A 19287-nucleotide genomic window follows, 5' to 3' on the forward strand; every position below is an offset into this window, starting at 1 on the left:
CCCCATTTTTCAAAAAAAAATAGGGACATCCTCTTAATCGTTAGATTTGGCTTTAACCAAATTCTGTGGTTGAGATTCTGTGGTCTGTGATTTAATCTCAGCCATAGAATTTCATTAAAGTCAAATCTAATAGTCAAGAGGGTGTTCTTTTTTTTTTTTTTTGAAAAATGGGAATCCCTTTCCTTAAAGGGTCTATATCCATATATATGTATCAAGTGTGACTAGCTAGCTTGAGATATAAAAGAGCTTTTACAGTACTGGTAAATATTATTAATAGATGTATGGTGGAGATTGGTTTATGATTAAATGCTGGAGATTGATCTATTAAGAGTTTGTTAGAAGGTTAGAGTTAGTTACTTTGTAGGCTAGTATAAATTGTAAATTCTCTCTCATTTTATGTAAGCTGTTCAACTATCGATACAAGATTTGATTTCCTTCTAAACCTTCATCTTCTTCTTCTCTGTAATTTCAGTAGTTTTCATGCCTCTTCCGTAGTTAATATATTTTCCATATATGCATGCATGAGGGTGAAAAGTACATATAAATGTTAACCAAAATACTGTAATATTCTCGCCACTGCCAGAAACATTAATGCAAATGAATGATTGATATGGACCCCATACATATATATATATATAGATATATGGTCCATATCAATCTATATATATACATGGGCCATATCAATCATTCATTTGCATTAATGTTTCTGCTCATTCATTTAAGACAAAATTGATCGAAAACACAACATACCTTTCTCTCTCTCGATCGTTGAAAAATTCCTAGCAAAATCACGTTAAATGCATATATGTATATAGTTGGTAAATATTTGGTTTTGTTGCTGCGTTAAAGCGGTTAAATCTAAAAAATTAACGTCAAATCTTACAAAAACATTTGTTGTTGCTATCATTCCAAAAATGGAACCAAAGTTTAGTTTCATATATCATTTTTAATTTTTAGTTGTTGGATCAAACGAATTAAAGAAAATCAATGATAAAAATTTAACAAGGATATGTGATAGGTAAAATGGGTGTGTGTATCTTATATATATACACAACAACATGCAAGGATTTCTCCACACAGAAAAGTTATATACAGAGAGAGAGAGAGAGAGAGAGAGAGAGAGAGAGAGATGGGGAGAAAACCATACGGTGATACAGACGGGCTAAAAAGAGGAGCATGGTGTGCTGAGGAAGATAAAGTCCTTACTGACTACATCAGAACTCATGGAGAAGGAAAATGGAGACATGTTGCTAAAAAAGCTGGTTCGTATACATTTCAAGCGAACGTTTTTATTTTTATACATAGTTTTCGTAGTGATAATATACATACGTAATACATGTAATTGATTATTACTGTATACATTGGTAGGGTTGAATCGGAGTGGGAAGAGTTGCAGACTGCGATGGTTGAATTATCTTAAGCCTGATGTTAAGAGAGGCAACATTTCTCCGGAAGAAGAAGACCTCATTATCAGATTGCACAAGCTTCTTGGAAACAGGTATGACATATTTTTGCACATTAATAGTGTGAATCCCAGGTCGGTGAAGTAAACGCTTGCATAAGTGTTTACATGAAATATGGTCTCCACCAACTGCCAATTGATTTCCAATTTGGATGTTTATACTAACTATACTATGATATTAGAGTAAATTATTCACGTTCTCACATGTAAGAGGGCCTGTTGAGAGTGAAAATTTCACATCGAAACCTTGAGTAGGTGCTTAAATTATCTTGAGCATTTGGATCCACTGCCTATTAGTTTTGGGTTAAATACTCACTTTTAATAGTTTTGACCATAATTAGCTTTTAATTTATTTTTTATAATTAAATCTGATGCAAATAGATAAATCTAGTCCTCCGAGTTTTTGATTACATTGTGTCTTTTTGTGATCCAAGCACACGCACAAAATTAATTAAAATAATAATGGTGGACGTATATATTGAAATATTAGGTGGTCTCTCATAGCCGGAAGATTGCCCGGTCGAACAGATAATGAAATCAAGAACTTCTGGAATATTAGTTTGAGCAAAAGAATTCAAGAGGAAAGACCTCGACGTGTCACTAATAGCAGTCAGGCGCCTAATGATGGCGATAATCGTGATCAACTTAGTAATTATTGTTCTAATCCTTCCAAAGACGACGATGATCAATCCAATCCAGTGAAATCCAATCCAGTGGTACCATCAGACATCTCTGGTAACCGTGATCAGAATTCATCGCTGAGTTTTCTAAGAGATTTCGACAGTTACATCCATGGCCATTCACACGAGGCCGAAATCAATGGATTTCGAAATTATATGGTGGATGATTTGAACTTCGTTGGACATGACCAAGTTTGAGGATTTAGTACGAAGGGAGGAATCGCATATAGAAGCTGCAAAGTGGAAATATTGGGGTGCTACTAGTGATCACTTATTATTTCAACCAAATCATGAAGATGTAGACCTCCATGCAATTTCAGCTTTTCTCAATTCACAAGATGGCTATCATCCGTGGATTAATTAAGATTAATCAAACCCTTACCGCCAGTCCACTTTTGCCTACTCTATAATGCTGTACAATCTCCTCCTATTAAGGAATTCCTTAAATAACTTTGGTATGCATTTCAAATTCATGAAAATGGAAAACTTTGTATACAAAGAGTGCGGAATGTCATTTTTAGAGTGTTAACAACACTCTCTACATGTAATGAATACTTGATGTCCAAGTAAAGGTTCGTTCCCATTATTTGCTAGTATATATGCACCAGTATTAATTGTTGTCAATTATATAATGTGTGCGTGTAGTGGCGGTGACTCGTGATGATTTAAATGGCAATTAACTGTAAGTAGTAGTGGATTATCTCTGTGAGAAAAAAGTCTTTCTCTTCAACCTTTTGTACTCCGAATTCGACTGCCTATTTTCTTTGGTGTAGCTTATAAAATAGTGATTTCGTTTATAATAATAAAATAATAATCATCACCAAATTTATATGGAGGAAGGTTTTCTACCCTCCTAATCTCTCTACCATTTCATGCTCTCCTATTTGAACGGTCACGGTTAAGCTACGTCAACATCTTATATTGATTTTTTTTATAGAGATAATAAGACAAAAAGCAACGTATGAGAGGAGGGAATGAAAAAGGATGGAATAAGAGGGTAGATAATCCTCCTCTCATCTGTAATTTGTCTTAGTTTCAAACAATTAATTATGGCTTTGGACCAAGGCAGAGTCACTGTATATAAATTGGAGGAGGATTCTCTATCTTCCTATTCCTATCCTCTTCCATCCACTCCTCTCACACATTACTTTTTGTCTTATTATCTCTATAAAAAAATCAATATAAGATGTTGACGTGGCTTAACTATTATCGTTCAAATAGGAGGGCATGGAAGGGTAGAGAGATTAGGAGGTTAGAGAATCCTCCTCGTTACAGATGAAGTAAATGTTGCTTGATCCCACACATAGTTTTGACGCTCACTATTCATATGCTGTGATATTGATTTCCTGGGAATTGTTGGACTTTCTTGTGCCTCTAATACGTTTACATTAACATTGATATGGTTTCGTGATCTTCAATTAAACTTCAGTAAGTAATTGTATACAAAGAAATTGTGACATCCCACATCGCTCAGGGGAGTGATCCTTATATGTATATTCCCATCCCTATCTAGCACGAGGTCTTTTGGGAGCTCACTGGCTTCGAGTTCCATGGGAACTCCAAAGTTAAGCAAGTAGCGCGCGAGAGCACTCCTAGGATGGGCGACTCATTGGGAAGTTCTCGTGTGAGTTCCCAGAAATAAAACCGTGAGGGCGTGGTCGGGGCCCAAAACAGACAATATCGTGCTACAGTGGTGGAGCAGGCTCGGGAAGTGGTCCCCCCCGGGCCGGGATGTGATAATTTGGTATCAGAGCCTAACCCTGGTCGTGGTGTGTCGACGAGGATGTCGGGCCCCTAAGAGGGATGGATTATGACATCCCACATCGCCCAGGGAAGTGATCCTTATATGTATATTCTCATCCCTACCTAACACAAGGTCTTTTGGGAGCTCAATGGCTTCGAGTTCCATGGGAACTCCAAAGTTAAGGGAGTAGCGCGCGAGAGCACTCCCAGGATGGGTGACCCATTGGGAAGTTCTCGTGTGAGTTCCCAGAAACAAAACCGTGAGGGCGTGGTCAGAGCCCAAAGCGGACAATATCGTGCTACGGTAGTGGAGCGGGCCCGAGAAGTAGTCCTTCCCGGGCCGGGATGTGACAGAAATGCTTAGGAAACTCTCTCAAACTGAGATTATCTATCACCTAACAATTTAACATCAATTTTCATTCAACATTATAAAATATAATACAAAAAATATGAGCAGGTGGCAAAAAGTCCATAAAGAGTTCCACTTTTAATAAAGTCTCATTAACACTTCTCGAGTACAACAAACAAAATAGAAGGAAAACTTGTTTTTCTGCACATTTTTAGTACAATTAACAGGCAAGTACTAAATCAGTTTTGTGCAATTTAATGCAACATGATTCCCTTTCTGTATAGGACTATGGGATGATGGTCGAACTCTTGGATTTAATTCTTTCTCATCAACACAAAAAGTTGATTATCAACGAATAGCTAGAGTTGATCAAAGGATATATACTTCCATGCATGTGTTCTTCATGTCGCATTATTGTGTTCACACAAAAACATAAGTTACAAAATTAACTACGTATGTATTATGATTTGAAAAGGATTTGCCTCATTACAATTTATAAGGTTCTTTAGATATAGACTCTTGCAACTTTTATTTTCTAGACAAAAACCCACCTAGTTATAAACTTCCAAATAAAATTCAAATTTGAAAATGACTGCCAAGTAGAAAAATAATTGACCTATTATTACAAGATATTTACAACTTGTACCACAATATTCAAAATAACTCAATAAATGTAATTACTCACCTTAATTACAATGAACAAATAGTTATTACACATATTATTACCCCTAATATATATATATAATATATAATATATAAATAATATATGTGCATATATACACACACACATTCAAATATATATAGTACTGCCATAAACTCAAAAAAAAAAAAAAAAAAAAAAATATATATATATATATATAAATTTATGATGAGCAACTAACATAAATTTTGTAGGTAAATTAATGTTGAATCAAATAACATTCTTTTATTTAGTAGGTAATAAATTTTCCATGTATTATTACATATATTTGGCACATTTTATTATTATAAGATATATGTACAAATAATAGGTAAATTAATTTTGAATAAAATAAAATTGCTTTATTTTGTAAGTAAATTAATTTTGAATCAAATAACATTCTTCATTATGTAGGTATTTTATTTTGTATGTATCATATATTGGGCACATTTTATTATTATATGTACAAATAATAGGTAAACTAGTATTGAATAAAAAAATATTATTTTTTATATAGCTACATTATTTTGCATTTATTGGGTTTGCTTTATTACGTAGGTAAATTATTTTGTATGTACTTTACATTTATTGGGTAGATTATTTTGCTTTTTTTAAGCATCTGACATTTTAAAATTTGAATAGTAGGTGCATTGAATCAAATAACATTTTTTTGTATGTAAATTATTTCGCATGAATTTTTACGATATCAGACATGTGTTTTTTGTTATGTATATGTGTGTGTGAAACAATTTACCTACATTTATTTGTAAAATATAATTTGTCACATCTCGGCCTAAACCCCCATCATATCCTGAGCTCGACTCCGCCGTAGCATGATATTATCTGTTTTGGACCCCGACCACATCCTCATGGTTTTGTTTCTAGGAACTCACACGAGAACTTTGCAATGGGTCACCCATCATGGGATTGCTCTTGCGCGCTACTTGCTTAACTTCAGAGTTTCGATGGAACCCGAAGCCAGTGAGCTCCCAAAAGACCTTGTGCTAGGTAGAGATGCAAATATACATATAAGGTTTACATGATCCACTCCCCTGAGCGATGTGGAATATTACATAATTTGATTGACTAAACTAAGCATGTATTATTACATATATTAGGCATGTTTTATAGTTATTATATATTAGGCAACAAATTTATTATTTTATTATTATTGTAAAATCATTAAATCTTCCTTACAATCTGTATAGAATTAATTGTGTACATCAAACATTCAAATAGGGGTATTTTAGGCATCAACTTTTTTTTTAAATGTGTAAAGTCTAATATAATTAATGAATTTGCTGAAGTGGAATCTAGTCAATGAGTTTTATTAGAGTAAAAAACTTATGTTGAGTTTTATATGGAGAAAATTAAACTTTAGGGGCTATAGTCATATTTTCAGTAATTTAAATAATATATACACATAGGGCACTCACTTTACGGCTATGAAAAATACTAGAAAAATTGCATAATTTTATCTTTCTAGCATTACTTTGCCGTTACAAATTAATTACAGTTTAATATATGCATATTTATACTTTTAATAATTTTTTGTTACGAGTGGAGCAATGTTTTTCTAATTTTCTTGTAAAAGATTTATTGTTTTTATTTCTATATTATTGAGAGCATATCCTGTTGGAAATGTGCCCTAAAACCAATCATATGATGATACTTTATGGACATTTCACATGTTAAACTAATCTAGTTTAATATTAAGGGCAAACATTATTGTTTGAGCCGTCTCATATAAATGTTATATGCTTAAACGATAAGTCCAAGGAATATGTGATTGGGAGAATGCGATCTAAAGAAGTTAGATTCATGAGACCATTCTTTCGTAGACACATCCTAAACGTTCCTGATCATAGGATTGCCAATTGGGCATTGACAGTCCGTTAAGATCAGTACGTGATGTGTCTTCTCTCAGGGAGAGTGACTAGTCTCGAGTCATTGGTGTGAGTGACACCAAGACAAGCATGTAGGTGCTCAATAGAGAATGAGTTCACTGAACACGATCAACGAGGAGTTCTCATATTCATGTCACATGAGAACTCATGGTTGGGATAATGCAAAGTAGTCCTTTGACCTGAGGCATCACAGCTGTCTTGTGGTTAGGTACTTGATCTTTGATTATGTCAAAGTCACTCTATCAGGGTGTCCACGGCATCGTCGGGGTTAAGCCACTTAGCCATGGAGGCAAGTGAATGCGCAACAAGGGATCTCTAACCTTCAAACTGTTTGAGGGAGAATACTCTATGATATGATTTAGAATCTCTGGCCAGAGTATGAATGAGATGTTGGAATGCGTTCCAGATCACATTCAAGGTAATCATATAAGTACAAGATTCACATTTGATAGTAGACATGAATAAACTATCAAACCAAACAATATGGTCAAGAGTATTGTATTAGAGAAAAACCGTATTGCATTTGTAATCCTAAAACTGAATAGGTTCTCCACCTCTTCTGATTAGCTTGGGTAACCATGGCATGCTGTTAGGCGTCAACCATGGTTTGTGGAAGCCCTAAACGTGTATAAACACTAAAGGGAGAATTGAAAGTAAGTTTCAATTCACAATCGATTTGAAAGAGTTTGAATCGCCCACTGCCTCGCTAAAAGGAACCTAATGGATTGTACACCGTGTAAGGTAGAGATTGAAGATTCAACGGAGATGAGTAAGAATAATTAAATGGTTTAATTATTTATGGCAAGGATTAATTAATATGTTAATTAATCAAACGAATAAGTTCGTTAAAAGACCTCGGGATAATTTTGGACCTTAAGGCCCAATGGGCTTCGAACGTCAAGTCCATTGACTTAAGTTGTATGACAACTTAATGAATAATGATTCACAAAGGCCCAAATAGCCCAATAAATCCCCTTAGGCCGGCCATGTTAGAGAAGGAGTGGTTTTGGACTTATTTACAAGTTTGCCACTCAAATGAATTAAGGAATAAGTATGACTTAATAGCCAAAATTCATTAAGGGATATTTTTAGGGAAATGATGAGAACACAAGCTCTCCTTTCTCTTTAAAATTTCGGCCACCCTTGAGGAAAACATCTAGCAATCTTACTTCCTCAAGGTCACTCGTTTCTTCTTCATTATGCCTTGGTGTGGAGACTTAGAGGTTCTCAATTTTGGGAACTTGGAGAAACCTTTTCATCCATCCAAATCCATGGATCTAAGATGCAAAGAATGAATGCCCTCTCTTTGGGTGATTAGCCTTTGCTTATGCAAAGAGGAATCTACAAAGGTATTGATTTCTCAACTCACTTTGTTTTGAGTTGAGTCTTGGTTCACTTATCTACTAGGCTTTGAAGTTCATGGGTTAAGTTTTGTTTTTGAGTGCATATAAACATGATTCCGCTTTTTAATTGTTAATTGCATGTTGTTGATGTTGCTCAAATGAACTTGTTTTTCACAAATCTTCCTTCATATCCCCCTCCTAATTTCATGTTGGGAAATTTTATTTCAACACATCTAATCTCTTTTTACACCCAACTTACTCTCTTCACCTATATTTTTTTAATTAAAGAATTAATATCTCTTTAAACCCAAATTTATTACCCAAATTTATCTTTACACTCATTTCCTTTATAAAATAATATCTCTAATTTAATGTTTTTTTCTTCAAAGAGGTGTGACACACCCCGACCCGAAATGTCCGCTAGGACCCCGAATCGAGCTGTGATGGCCGACACCTGGAAGGTGACAAAGCCATGAGTGTGATAATGTAATAAATGTGAATAAATTAAAATCTAAAAGTGGTTAAGTACACGAGTGCACGGTGAGCGGGTCTGGACCCATTTCACGAGTGATATAGAGCCTAAGTATAGTACAGTAAGGTAAGATAATTATTATACCATCATAAGAAGACATCTGTACTGAAAAGTGTCACGAATCCTCGTCGATATGGAACTCTGCTGTAAGAACCTCGACGGGTACAAAAATAGAAAATGTGAGTGAGTGAAACAAAACTTTTCAAACCAATTTCAATTACCAAAAGCAGTAACCCCTCGCCGTAACACCTGTATAATTTCCAGAAAATAGAATACATATCTATCTCAATACCATACACGGCATAACAAAGTCCACATGAATATCATGCCATAGATCTCAATAAACATATATATCTCATTGACATGTTAGTCAGAGTCACCTCACGTGACCTGTACGGCTAAATCAATATCTCATCAATCAATGCTAGCATATAAGTCGGAATCACCTATAGTGACCTGTACGACTTATCCATATCTCATCAATCATTGATAGCATATAAGTCGGAGTCACCTATAGTGACCTGTACGACTTATTTATATCTCATCACATATCTCATCAATCATTGCTAGCACATATAAGTCAGAGTCACCTATAATGACCTGTACGACTTATTCATATCTCATCATATATCTCATCAATCATTGCTAGCACATATAAGTCGGAGTTACCCATAGTGACCTGTACGACTTATTCATATCTCATCAATCATTGCTAGCACATATAAGTCGGAGTCACCTATAGTGACCTGTACGACTTATCTATAGCTCATCAAATATCCCTGCACACGAGTCGGAACCACCTCTAGTGGTCTGTACGACAGGACTGGGTGTAAATAAGTACGCTCAAGTGAAGACTGTGCGAATAATCGCGGGTCACCTATGAGTCGAAACCACCTATAGTAGGTCTGTACGACAGACCTATGCATCTACCTTTGATCAAGGTGAGCGTAAGGTGCGGGAGGTGAACATCACGTGAAGGATTATGCCCTAGGCCACGGGCGAGAGCACTAACACCGGGGTGCAGGTTTATGAGCTCTAAATACATCTAATACTGCATGTACGATTCATAGGCAACTAGTACGACAGTGTCGAAGTTGCCTATTACATAAATGTAGTCATGCCATAATCCCATCATTTCAACTAATACTATATACTAACCTGAACTTACCTGTGTGTCCTACGTTCACCTTTGCACTTTAGATTGTTCACAATAATTATGTGCAAGTAATATACATATAGATATACCAGATGTAAATCTGAAATTCAACCATATCATAATATTTCCAAATATATAAACATATATATAAATGGCATAAAATGCATAAGTTGTAACGCCCCACTCTCGAACTATTTACCTTCAGAAATAATTATTGGTGATAAGGCCAACTAAACACTAGTTTAATTAACTATCATTACTAACTATTTTTCACTTTAATGTTATGATTCTTCACACATTGATTTATAACCAACATTTCACCACCAAAACATAAGGTTAAATCTCACATTTTTCACCAATCTCCCTCACATTGCTCAAATCCCCAACAAGGCTATTGTCCCAATTATTAAGTCTCAATTATTACATGGCTGCATCCAACGTCTCGTTAGACTGCCTACGTACCCTAAACAGGGATCAAGCCATTTGTAGTTCACATTAATTATTTATAAGTACATGCATAAATCAATTTAGAAGCGTTTGTGGAACTATCAATTATAAACATATGATAAAAAGGAAATGACCCACTCACCTGGAGTCCACGCTATAATTCACTAGCACGCACATCGAAGCGTCCCAAACAATTGGCGCCTATAACAATTATCGAATCACATCTCATAACTCTTATCAATAGAATACATAATTCGCATAAGGCACACCCTCAAGGATATTCTAAAATAGTTTGAGACTCATTGACCACAAGTCAACCGTCGATCAAAGATCGATGGTAGGGTCCACAAACATGTATAACTCGATCTGGAAGATCCGCATATCAAATTTCCAATCTGCAACTTCCAAAGATCCACATTATGTTTCTAGAATAACATACTAAAATTTCATTTCGATCCAACGATCGGATCTCTGCCAATTTCTAAAACTGATTAGTGGTTAACGTTTTATTTTATTAATTTACAAATCCAATTCGGGAAGATCTGTATGTTGGATTCCCAATCTGTAAGTTCCTAAATTCTTCAAATATTATGTACTACAATGTAACAAAGATTGATGACGACCTAACGGTCGGATTGTCAATTCACATAAATACCTAATAACGTATTGTAGAGAATTTAGGTTCCAATGATCAACCTACGTCATTCAAATATCAAAACTGAATTCAAGACATTAGACATAGACTACAAATAGCATTCGCGGCCCACTGGCCACCGCGTCGCCGTGGGTGGCGGTTGGCTGCCCCAACTTGCCGAAAAATCCAACTATTTCCAAAAATTCTCAAACTTCACAGAAACGAAGATCTCAGTGAGTGGAGAAACTTTCATACCTGCTACAAAGTCTAAAAGTGGATGGAAGAAAGTTAATTTTGCCCACAAAGCCGGTGGGTGCGTAAAGCTTTCCGACGTTGATTTGTCGTCTACGATAGTCCAACGGGGTCAAGGTTGGTTGGGATTTTCTCCTGGGATGATGGGCTACAAAGCCCAAGTGGTGTCATCACCCATTGCTTTGCCGATTTGCAGAAAATTTGAAAAGAGTGGCTGGAGTACTGTTGATTTTCGTTGACTTTCGTGGCCTCCAACCGCCACATACCATGGTTAATCAAGGTAGTTCTTGGATGAGTTTTGTAGAGGGGAATGAGAGCTTCAAGTTGGAGGTGGTGGCGTTGAAAAACTCCACCGGAGTTGGTCGGAATTAGCCTTGGAAAATGGGTGGTCACGCAGGGTTGGGCATGGGTGCACAGGAAGCTTTCCCTTTTTTTTTTTTTTCTTTCTTTTTTGATTGGCTCTCACCTTCACCTTCTAATTCCAATTGGTTCCTTGACCTTATACTTGATTGGTCCTTCTTATTTGTGCCTAAAATCTGATTGGCCACTTTCCCACAATGTGGGAATTCAAATAATTTATAACTAAACTTTAAATAATCATTTTCAAACGTTCATAACTATACCGTTATAATCTGGACTCGTAAACGGCTTTCGCTTATGCGTTCACACCAACGAGTAGTACGAGGATATGTTAAAAGAATAAGTCATACGTCTCTCTAGACGATGGTCAACGGAAGTCAAAATCTTTGCCTCTAGGGCATTTTCGTAAATTCACTGCTTTTAAAATAAAATAAAAAGGTAAAATTTGGAACGGGTTGTCACAGGTGTCCTTTGCCCCTGTATAATTGCATATGACTAGCATTTCCATAGCCGTTTTTTTTTCCTACTACCAAACCCATCCATAGACTTGGGATCGAAGAGATCCTTCCATAGATTTGAATTTTCCAGAGAATGCAATGCAAGCTCCAGTTTAGTCCATCACTTTGCCAGAAATATTTGACCTTGATGCTTTGGATTTGGATGGAAACATGCCACCCGCTTGTGAGTGGTGAAGGTTTATGAGGTTGGGCAATCGTTATTTGCACCAAGAATCAAGTTACATGTCTTTGCACTACTAATCAAAAGTCCTGGCACTAGTGTTTTTGGGGTAGACAGACGGCATAAAAAAATAAATACAATATAATATAATAAGTACAAAATTTAATCCAAAGAAGAAGCAAACAAACAAAATATTCATAAATTGAGTCATACCTTAGTTGGAGAATTCAAAACTTCAAAATCACTATCCATCAATAAAAAAACTTGTTTTTCTCTATTAGAACTATTAGGGTTTTAGCCGGAATGGACGTAGGATAAACAAAGGGAGATGATAGGGTTTAATTGTAGTGTCTGGGTTTATTGAGAAATATGAGTTTTATTATTAATTTTATTTTGTACTTAATAATAATTATGCAATAGGGTCAAATAGACAATTAAAATTAAAAATTTAAGTTGGGTGTAGAAAGAGGTTACATGAGTTTAAATAAAATTTCCCTTTCATGTTATATATATCCACATTGTATGAGAATATCAACTTTTTCATAACAAGTTATTTAATTAGGAAAACTAATGAAAATGGTTCGAAAGCTTTGAGTTTTAACGATAAGGACAAAATAAAAGGTAAAGTGAATAGTATCAGATTGACTTTTTAGTGTAAAAATATGGTTTTTTGTTAAAATAAATAATACCAGGAGCTTTTCGCTAAAGTTTCTATTTAAGTACATGTCGAGCTCAATTAATAATTTTAAAAGAAATCATAAACAAACACTTTTTTTTTTCCTCAAATTGATCCTTATTTGATTATGTTCCCTATATTTCGTTTGACAATATAAATAAAAAAAAACATATAAAAAGCTAAAAATAATATACGAAGATCAGCTCCAACTCCTAATATTGCAAATATCTTGCAAATTCACATGCATATGGCGCAATATTATTTGTGGTAGTGGTGCTGGTGGACCCCATGTCACAATGTCATTATCCCTTGTAATCATCTAAGAAGTTCATATACGTACAGAAATTCTTTGTGACTCTCGTCCATGCACTCCACCGCCAAATAGAAGAAGACCCCAAAACTCATAACACCCATTTTCACGGTTCATCCTAATTGCTGCTAACAATCTTGCTTTGTATACTACAATGGCTCTGCAAGTAATTATCTCTCTCATAAGAATATTTTTAATACCTGCTTAAATATTTAATCACCTCTTTTATTTGAAGAATTATCATTTCTATATATATTTCAAGTGTTCATCAATTTTAATTAATCCGTATGTGAATAATTGAAGCTGGAGGAGGAATTCAAAGAATATGCAGAGAAGGCCAAGTCTTTACCCCCAAGAACAACCGATGCAGATAAACTGATCCTGTATGGCCTTTACAAGCAGGCAACAGTTGGGTCGGTTAATACTAGTGAGTACTTTCAATAATTATGTACTTAATTTCTCTAATCAACAAATTTAATTTCACTCCGCCACCACTATTCTATAAATTTATATGTATCTTTAACGATGTGCATGCATACAACAAATATTCATGTTAATTATATATACGTGTGTATATATATATATTATGCAGATCGACCTGGGTTTTTCAGCCCAACAGAGAGGGCTAAATGGGATGCCTGGAAAGCTGTTGAAGGTAATAATACCTAGAAATTATTACATTACAAAAACCCTAATTATATAAGTAAGCATGCATTTAAATTTGAAAGTATAAAGAGTGATTTAATTTATACCAAACTGATGAGCTTGCTGACGTTCTCTGATATAAGTGGGTGTAATTAATATGTCGATTTTGTGATTCTAAATAGTTTAACTGAAACATAAGAGAGTACTTTTGCTAAACTGACCCTGATGTACGTGTTACTAATCAGGGAAGAACAAGGAAGAAGCAATGGCTGAATACATCGCAAAGGTGAAGCAGCTGCAACAACAAGAAGTAGCCTCCACATAGATCATACAACATTAATGGAGTTCTATATCTATATCTTAAACATTTCCCAAGTGTTTCAAGAAGAAAACACATACCTGAATGTAATAAACCAATAATTTTCAATTTCCACAGCTTTTGCTTTATAATTAAGTCATGATGTACTGTGCTTATGAGTAGAAATGTTTTTCAAATAAGAGCTCTAAACAAGCTGTTGTCCATAGATTTGATCTTAAGAACTCTTCAAATAATAGAGATGCAAATCCCATAAACTAGGGCTTTGAGGCTCTAATGACTTGGGTTTTAACTTTTAACTTTAAGGATTGAAAAACAGTTGCATCTGTTGTGAAACGGCATCTGATTGCTAATATATCTGAAACCTCTTCCTGCATTATTTTCACGCCAATTCCGCAACCTCATAAACATAAAAAAGTTCACCAGAATCAAAGCCCCGGTGTAGCCTTGTAGGAACTTTGTTTATAGATAGGTTATAGAATCAAAGTTCGATGCTTGACTTTGTCATGTTCCCAATGTTTCTTAATTGAAATGGTTGGCTAACTTATATCAGGCGATTGGAACAAAGATGTTCGAGCGTTACTTCAGTTCTTGAAACCGAGTTCATACGTGCTCATTCCAAACTGTAATTGATATACAACGAGCTCGTTTAGATGTGCTTTTGAAATGACTGAAAACGTTTTTGGTGAAAATGATTTTAGAACCAATTATTAGTTAAGATGCAAGTAAATTCTGAAAAAACAAGTAAAGTACTTCCTGAAAGTAGCACATATGATGCTTCTTGCAGAAAGCACTTAAAGTCATTTTGAAATCCAAAAATATTTTTTCTAAAAGCGTTTTCAGTCATTTTAAAAACACATCAATCGAGAAATAATAAACACACCTACCCACTCATCCTAATTAACTGAACAAGAAAAATTAAAAAGAATATAAATGGGCCTAATCAGAGCAAATATAGGCCCAATTAAGATCCTGGGCTTTTCAGTAGCAATCCAACTGTCACTGTCATACGCTATATACAACAACAGAAAACCAACCACAAATCCACACGTCCCACTCACTAGTTTGATTTTCTCGGCGACAATATGAATCTCACCCTGCGTGCTCCCGGTACATTTTTCACCCATTCATTTTCTCGCACTTTCTCACCTTCCAAACACATCCTCCGTTACTCCAAACCCTCACCCTCCCGCCTCACACGCAAAATCACCATGTCCTCCGCCGCCTCGTCCGCCACCCAAACAGTCATCGAGCACATCGTCCTCTTCAAAGTCAAGGACGACACCGACCCAGCCAAGGTCAGCGCGATGGTCAACAACCTCAACGGCCTCACCTCTCTCAACCTCACACTCCACCTCACCGCCTCCCCGATCCTCCGCACCCGATCCTCGCCCTTCGCCTTCACCCACCTCCTCCACAGCCGCTACAACTCCAAAGACGATCTCAGCGCCTATACTGTGCACCCGGGGCACATGAGCGTGGTGAAAGAATCGGTCCTCCCCGTCTGCGACGACATCATGGCCGTCGACTGGGTTGCCGACGACCTCCAGGGCCCTGCGGTCCCGCCGCCGGGATCTGCAATCCGCCTGACGTTTTTGAAATTGAAGGAGGGTTTGGGGGAGGAGTCGAAATCAGAGATTTTGGGGGTGATTAAAGGGATTAAGGAGAGTTTTGGGGAGATTAATCAGATTAGCGTTGGGGAAAACTTCTCGCCGGCGAGGGCAAAAGGTTATTCGATTGCGTCCCTGGCGGTGCTTTCGGGCGTGAAGGAGCTTGAAGGTTTGGATTCGAAGCAGGAGCTGGCTAAGGCGGAGAAGGACAAGGTCAGGGAGCATTTGGAAAGCGTGATCGTGCTTGATTATGTTGTTGGGTCGCCTCAATCTGCAAGTCTCTGAAGATTTTTATGCTCTGTTCTGTGTACTTCGATTAATAACTCAATAAGCTCTGTTTTGTTTATGTTGATTAATCACTCAATGAGATTAAGTTTAATGCAAAGGGATGTTTTGATTTTCATAAGGTTGTGAAAATGCAAGGTCTTGGATTTTTGGCGTTTTGATTCATATGCTGCTTTCGGAAAATACTTGGAAGTGCTGCTTTCGAAAGAAGCACTTGTCGAGTCCTCCTCCAAATATGCTTCCACGATTCGAAACCTTAAACTCACAACCAAATTTATATCATCCTTCGAAGGTATAATGGTAGGAATATGGAAGCTCAATCTATAAGTAGCACTGGTAGACTGGTAGCTGAATTTTAGTGGGACGCATTGCTGTTTGAACTAAAAATTCATCGGTGTATAATTTCTAAAGTGGTCAAGATATAGAGCGATGAGTCGTTTGAGTACGAATGGATATTGGCTGACGTCTGTGAAAGTTGAACATATTCCATCCTTGTTTTTTTTGTTTGAACTTAGAGTGTAAGATTCGATTGAATTGGATAACTCGCTCTTTGAAGATAAAAATAATTATGAAATTATGTATAATTTAAAGGTAGAAGATATATTACTTATTAAAGAAACTTATTCCTATAATCCCAATAAAATAGTAGAATTAGAAGGAATAAGTTTCTTTCATGTATATTCCCCTTTTAGTCCTCTAAAAATGAAAAAATCATTTCATCTACCTTCAACGTAGACATTGAACTTTATGTCATCTAATTCAATCCAAACCTAGTTGAGAAATTCAATTCAATCCTAGGCACCAAAAGCGTCACAAAAATTTATTTGACATGATACGAGAAAGGTTGCACTTCGTACAGGAAAATAGCATATGTTGGGTTCGGGTTGACATGAAATGAACATCAACACTTATATGGCAAGCCGAAACACGACACAATTACTAATGATATCATTATTTTCAACATAAACACGACACAATTACTAATCGTATCTTCCTAGAGCCCAGTAAGAGTGCTTGATTCCGGATTAGCAAGTTACACGATTACTTAATTACCAATGAGTTATGTTATAGTATATCATCTTTGGTTTTGCAAGTTCTATCCATTACAATCTTATTAACTGGTATTTATTCTTATTTTTTGCATATATTAACTGGTATTAGAGTTTGTTTAATTGGCAACCGATAGGCATGATCATAACGATTATAGTCAAGTCCGACCTTGTTGATATTCATAGCAAATTTTTCAAGCTCGAACTGGGTGGGTTTCTATACAACAGTGACCAAATGTTAATGGACAAGCCTAGTTGATGGTCTCCATATAGCTTTGGCTAAAGGCCTTCTCAAAGATACTCATCGATGATATTAATAGTAGATTTTCAGCTCCTCGACATCTCTTCACTTTGATCTACAAACATTTAAAATTTGCATGTAAATTCCTGAGCTCTTTTTTCCTGCCACGTGTGTTGCGAAGCAAATTTTGTAACAGATGCGAGGGCGGCTGTAGGACATTCCTACTTGGATCCTGCTATGTAGTTGAACATTTTGCTTAACAAGGGGAAAGCGGTGCTTTTGTGATTATTCTAGCCGTCCTTGAAGATTCTCCTTTTCGTTTTGTATAGACCCTTGTAACTCTAATAGGCTAGAGTCTCTAGGACACAAATTCATCCATTATTTTAACTTCCATGTAAAATCGAAATTTGAACTTGCTACACAAAAATATTTCCCAAAACATAAGAAACAAAAATCAGTGGCAAAACTAATCATGCATGCATTACTTGACAAATTCCCAAGATTCCCATCATGCCTTGTATTTTACCAATCATGACACTGCACTCACGCCATGTCTTCTCGATCGAGTTTAATCAGACATTCTGTTTTCTATGAAACGTTTATTCGATATTCCTTTAAGATTTTTTTTTCACAAATTAATATTATTAAGGGGAGGGACCGGGGAGGATTCAAAATTGTTATAATAATTTAGGAGATGAGAAGTTTAGAATCCAAACGCATAAATGAAAACTCAACATCTTATCTATTGAAATATTGGACCACATAGAAATATTCCTTAACTATCGAGTTTAATTAGACATGGTTTTGTTTGTGTTATCTATATATAAGAGGGATGTTAACTACCTCCACCCCTCTTCCCTTTCCCATTCATTCGATGCCATGTGAATTCCACCATCACTAATTTTTTAGGACCTCCCCATTCATTTGATGCCACGTGGATTCCACCATCACTAATCATTTAGGACGTGAGGTGTATATGAGATAACAAAATAATCAGCTGTTCAAGACATTAAATACTTAGTTTTTAGTGATGGTAGAGGCCACATGGCAACGAATGAATAAGCCGCGTTGAATTCTCGAACATTTCATGAGTCTCTTCGACAATCCTTGGGTTCCATGTAGTAGAAGCAAGAGTGGGAGAGAAAGAGAGGAAAGAAAAGAAAGAGAAAGTACAGAGACAGGGATGGATGACACCAGTTAAATTGCCGGCAGGTGATGAAGGTTGGTGTACTAGATGGTTAATCGGCATCTGAGATTGATGCTCGTGAGCTTCTGATTATTGTAGTGTGAATTTCTAAAATAATTGGCATTTTTAATTAAAAAGATTAAAATATGCACATGTCAAATTTTTATTTGTGGAACTCCAGTTCAGCATATATTCCAGTTATATGGAAAAAATTTTCTCCTTTCAGACCTTTTAACTCCCCACAAACATTTCAACTCCCTTTTTTTAAGGACATAATGAGCCACGTTGAATTCTCAAAACTTGCAATTAGTTAAACTCCATGTTAGAGCCTAATGAACTTTTGTAGTAGTTCATCATAAGTTTTTGAAATGAAATTTTTTTGGATTCATCCCAAAGAGAAGTAAAGAACTTATGAAAAGCAGGTCAAATGTCCGAAGGCAATTTATTCCTCCACCTCCTAGTGTAAAGATATTCTTTTATAAAATGAAAATAATAACTAGTGAAAATAAGGTAAAAAATCTGAAATAACCCTGAATACAAGTCATATGCCATACATGTGACTTATTCTAGATGGAAAACTTAATGGAGTTAAGGTGATATGATAAATTAATGATTTCAGAAAATTGATATGACACTTAAAATGTTAGTTCTTATGACAAATTAAAAAATGTGTATGAGTTCATATGACATTTCAAAAAATTCCCTTATTTTTATTGTTTGGGTTTTCTTATATGTTTAGGGTTTGGG

The 19287-nt window shown here is 35.8% G+C and overlaps 2 protein-coding genes and 1 pseudogene across 2 annotated transcripts; all 3 read left to right on the forward strand.

Annotated features, from left to right (window-relative positions):
• The first annotated feature begins 1062 nt into the window (after positions 1-1062).
• Positions 1063-2725, forward strand: LOC103932572 (annotated as a pseudogene).
• A 10493-nt stretch (positions 2726-13218) lies between these two features.
• On the forward strand, positions 13219-14377 carry LOC103932539 (acyl-CoA-binding protein). The gene is made up of 4 exons (XM_009342163.2): positions 13219-13374; positions 13512-13635; positions 13801-13863; positions 14099-14377. Exons 1-4 carry the CDS (start codon positions 13363-13365, stop codon positions 14176-14178), a joined length of 279 nt encoding a protein of 92 aa, XP_009340438.1. The 5' UTR covers positions 13219-13362; the 3' UTR covers positions 14179-14377.
• Positions 14378-15211: 834 nt separating this feature from the next.
• On the forward strand, positions 15212-16229 carry LOC103932538 (stress-response A/B barrel domain-containing protein UP3). Its single transcript, XM_009342162.3, has one exon. The coding sequence runs from the start codon at positions 15255-15257 to the stop codon at positions 16062-16064; it is 810 nt and encodes a 269-aa protein (XP_009340437.2). The 5' UTR covers positions 15212-15254; the 3' UTR covers positions 16065-16229.
• The last annotated feature ends 3058 nt before the right edge of the window (positions 16230-19287 follow it).

Source organism: the organism of the source record quoted next, unplaced genomic scaffold, assembly GCF_019419815.1.
Source record: "Pyrus x bretschneideri cultivar Hongxiangsu unplaced genomic scaffold, Pyrus_bretschneideri_v1 Contig1, whole genome shotgun sequence".
NCBI lineage: Eukaryota > Viridiplantae > Streptophyta > Magnoliopsida > Rosales > Rosaceae > Pyrus > Pyrus x bretschneideri.

Bases quoted from the DNA above. Each gene is read 5' to 3' on its own strand.
- LOC103932538 (XM_009342162.3), top strand. From the start codon at position 15,255: ATGAATCTCACCCTGCGTGCTCCCGGTACATTTTTCACCCATTCATTT.
- LOC103932539 (XM_009342163.2), top strand. The intron at 13,636-13,800 runs GTGAGTACTTTC...TATATTATGCAG, and splicing joins AGTTGGGTCGGTTAATACTA to ATCGACCTGGGTTTTTCAGC. The intron at 13,864-14,098 runs GTAATAATACCT...GTTACTAATCAG, and splicing joins TGCCTGGAAAGCTGTTGAAG to GGAAGAACAAGGAAGAAGCA.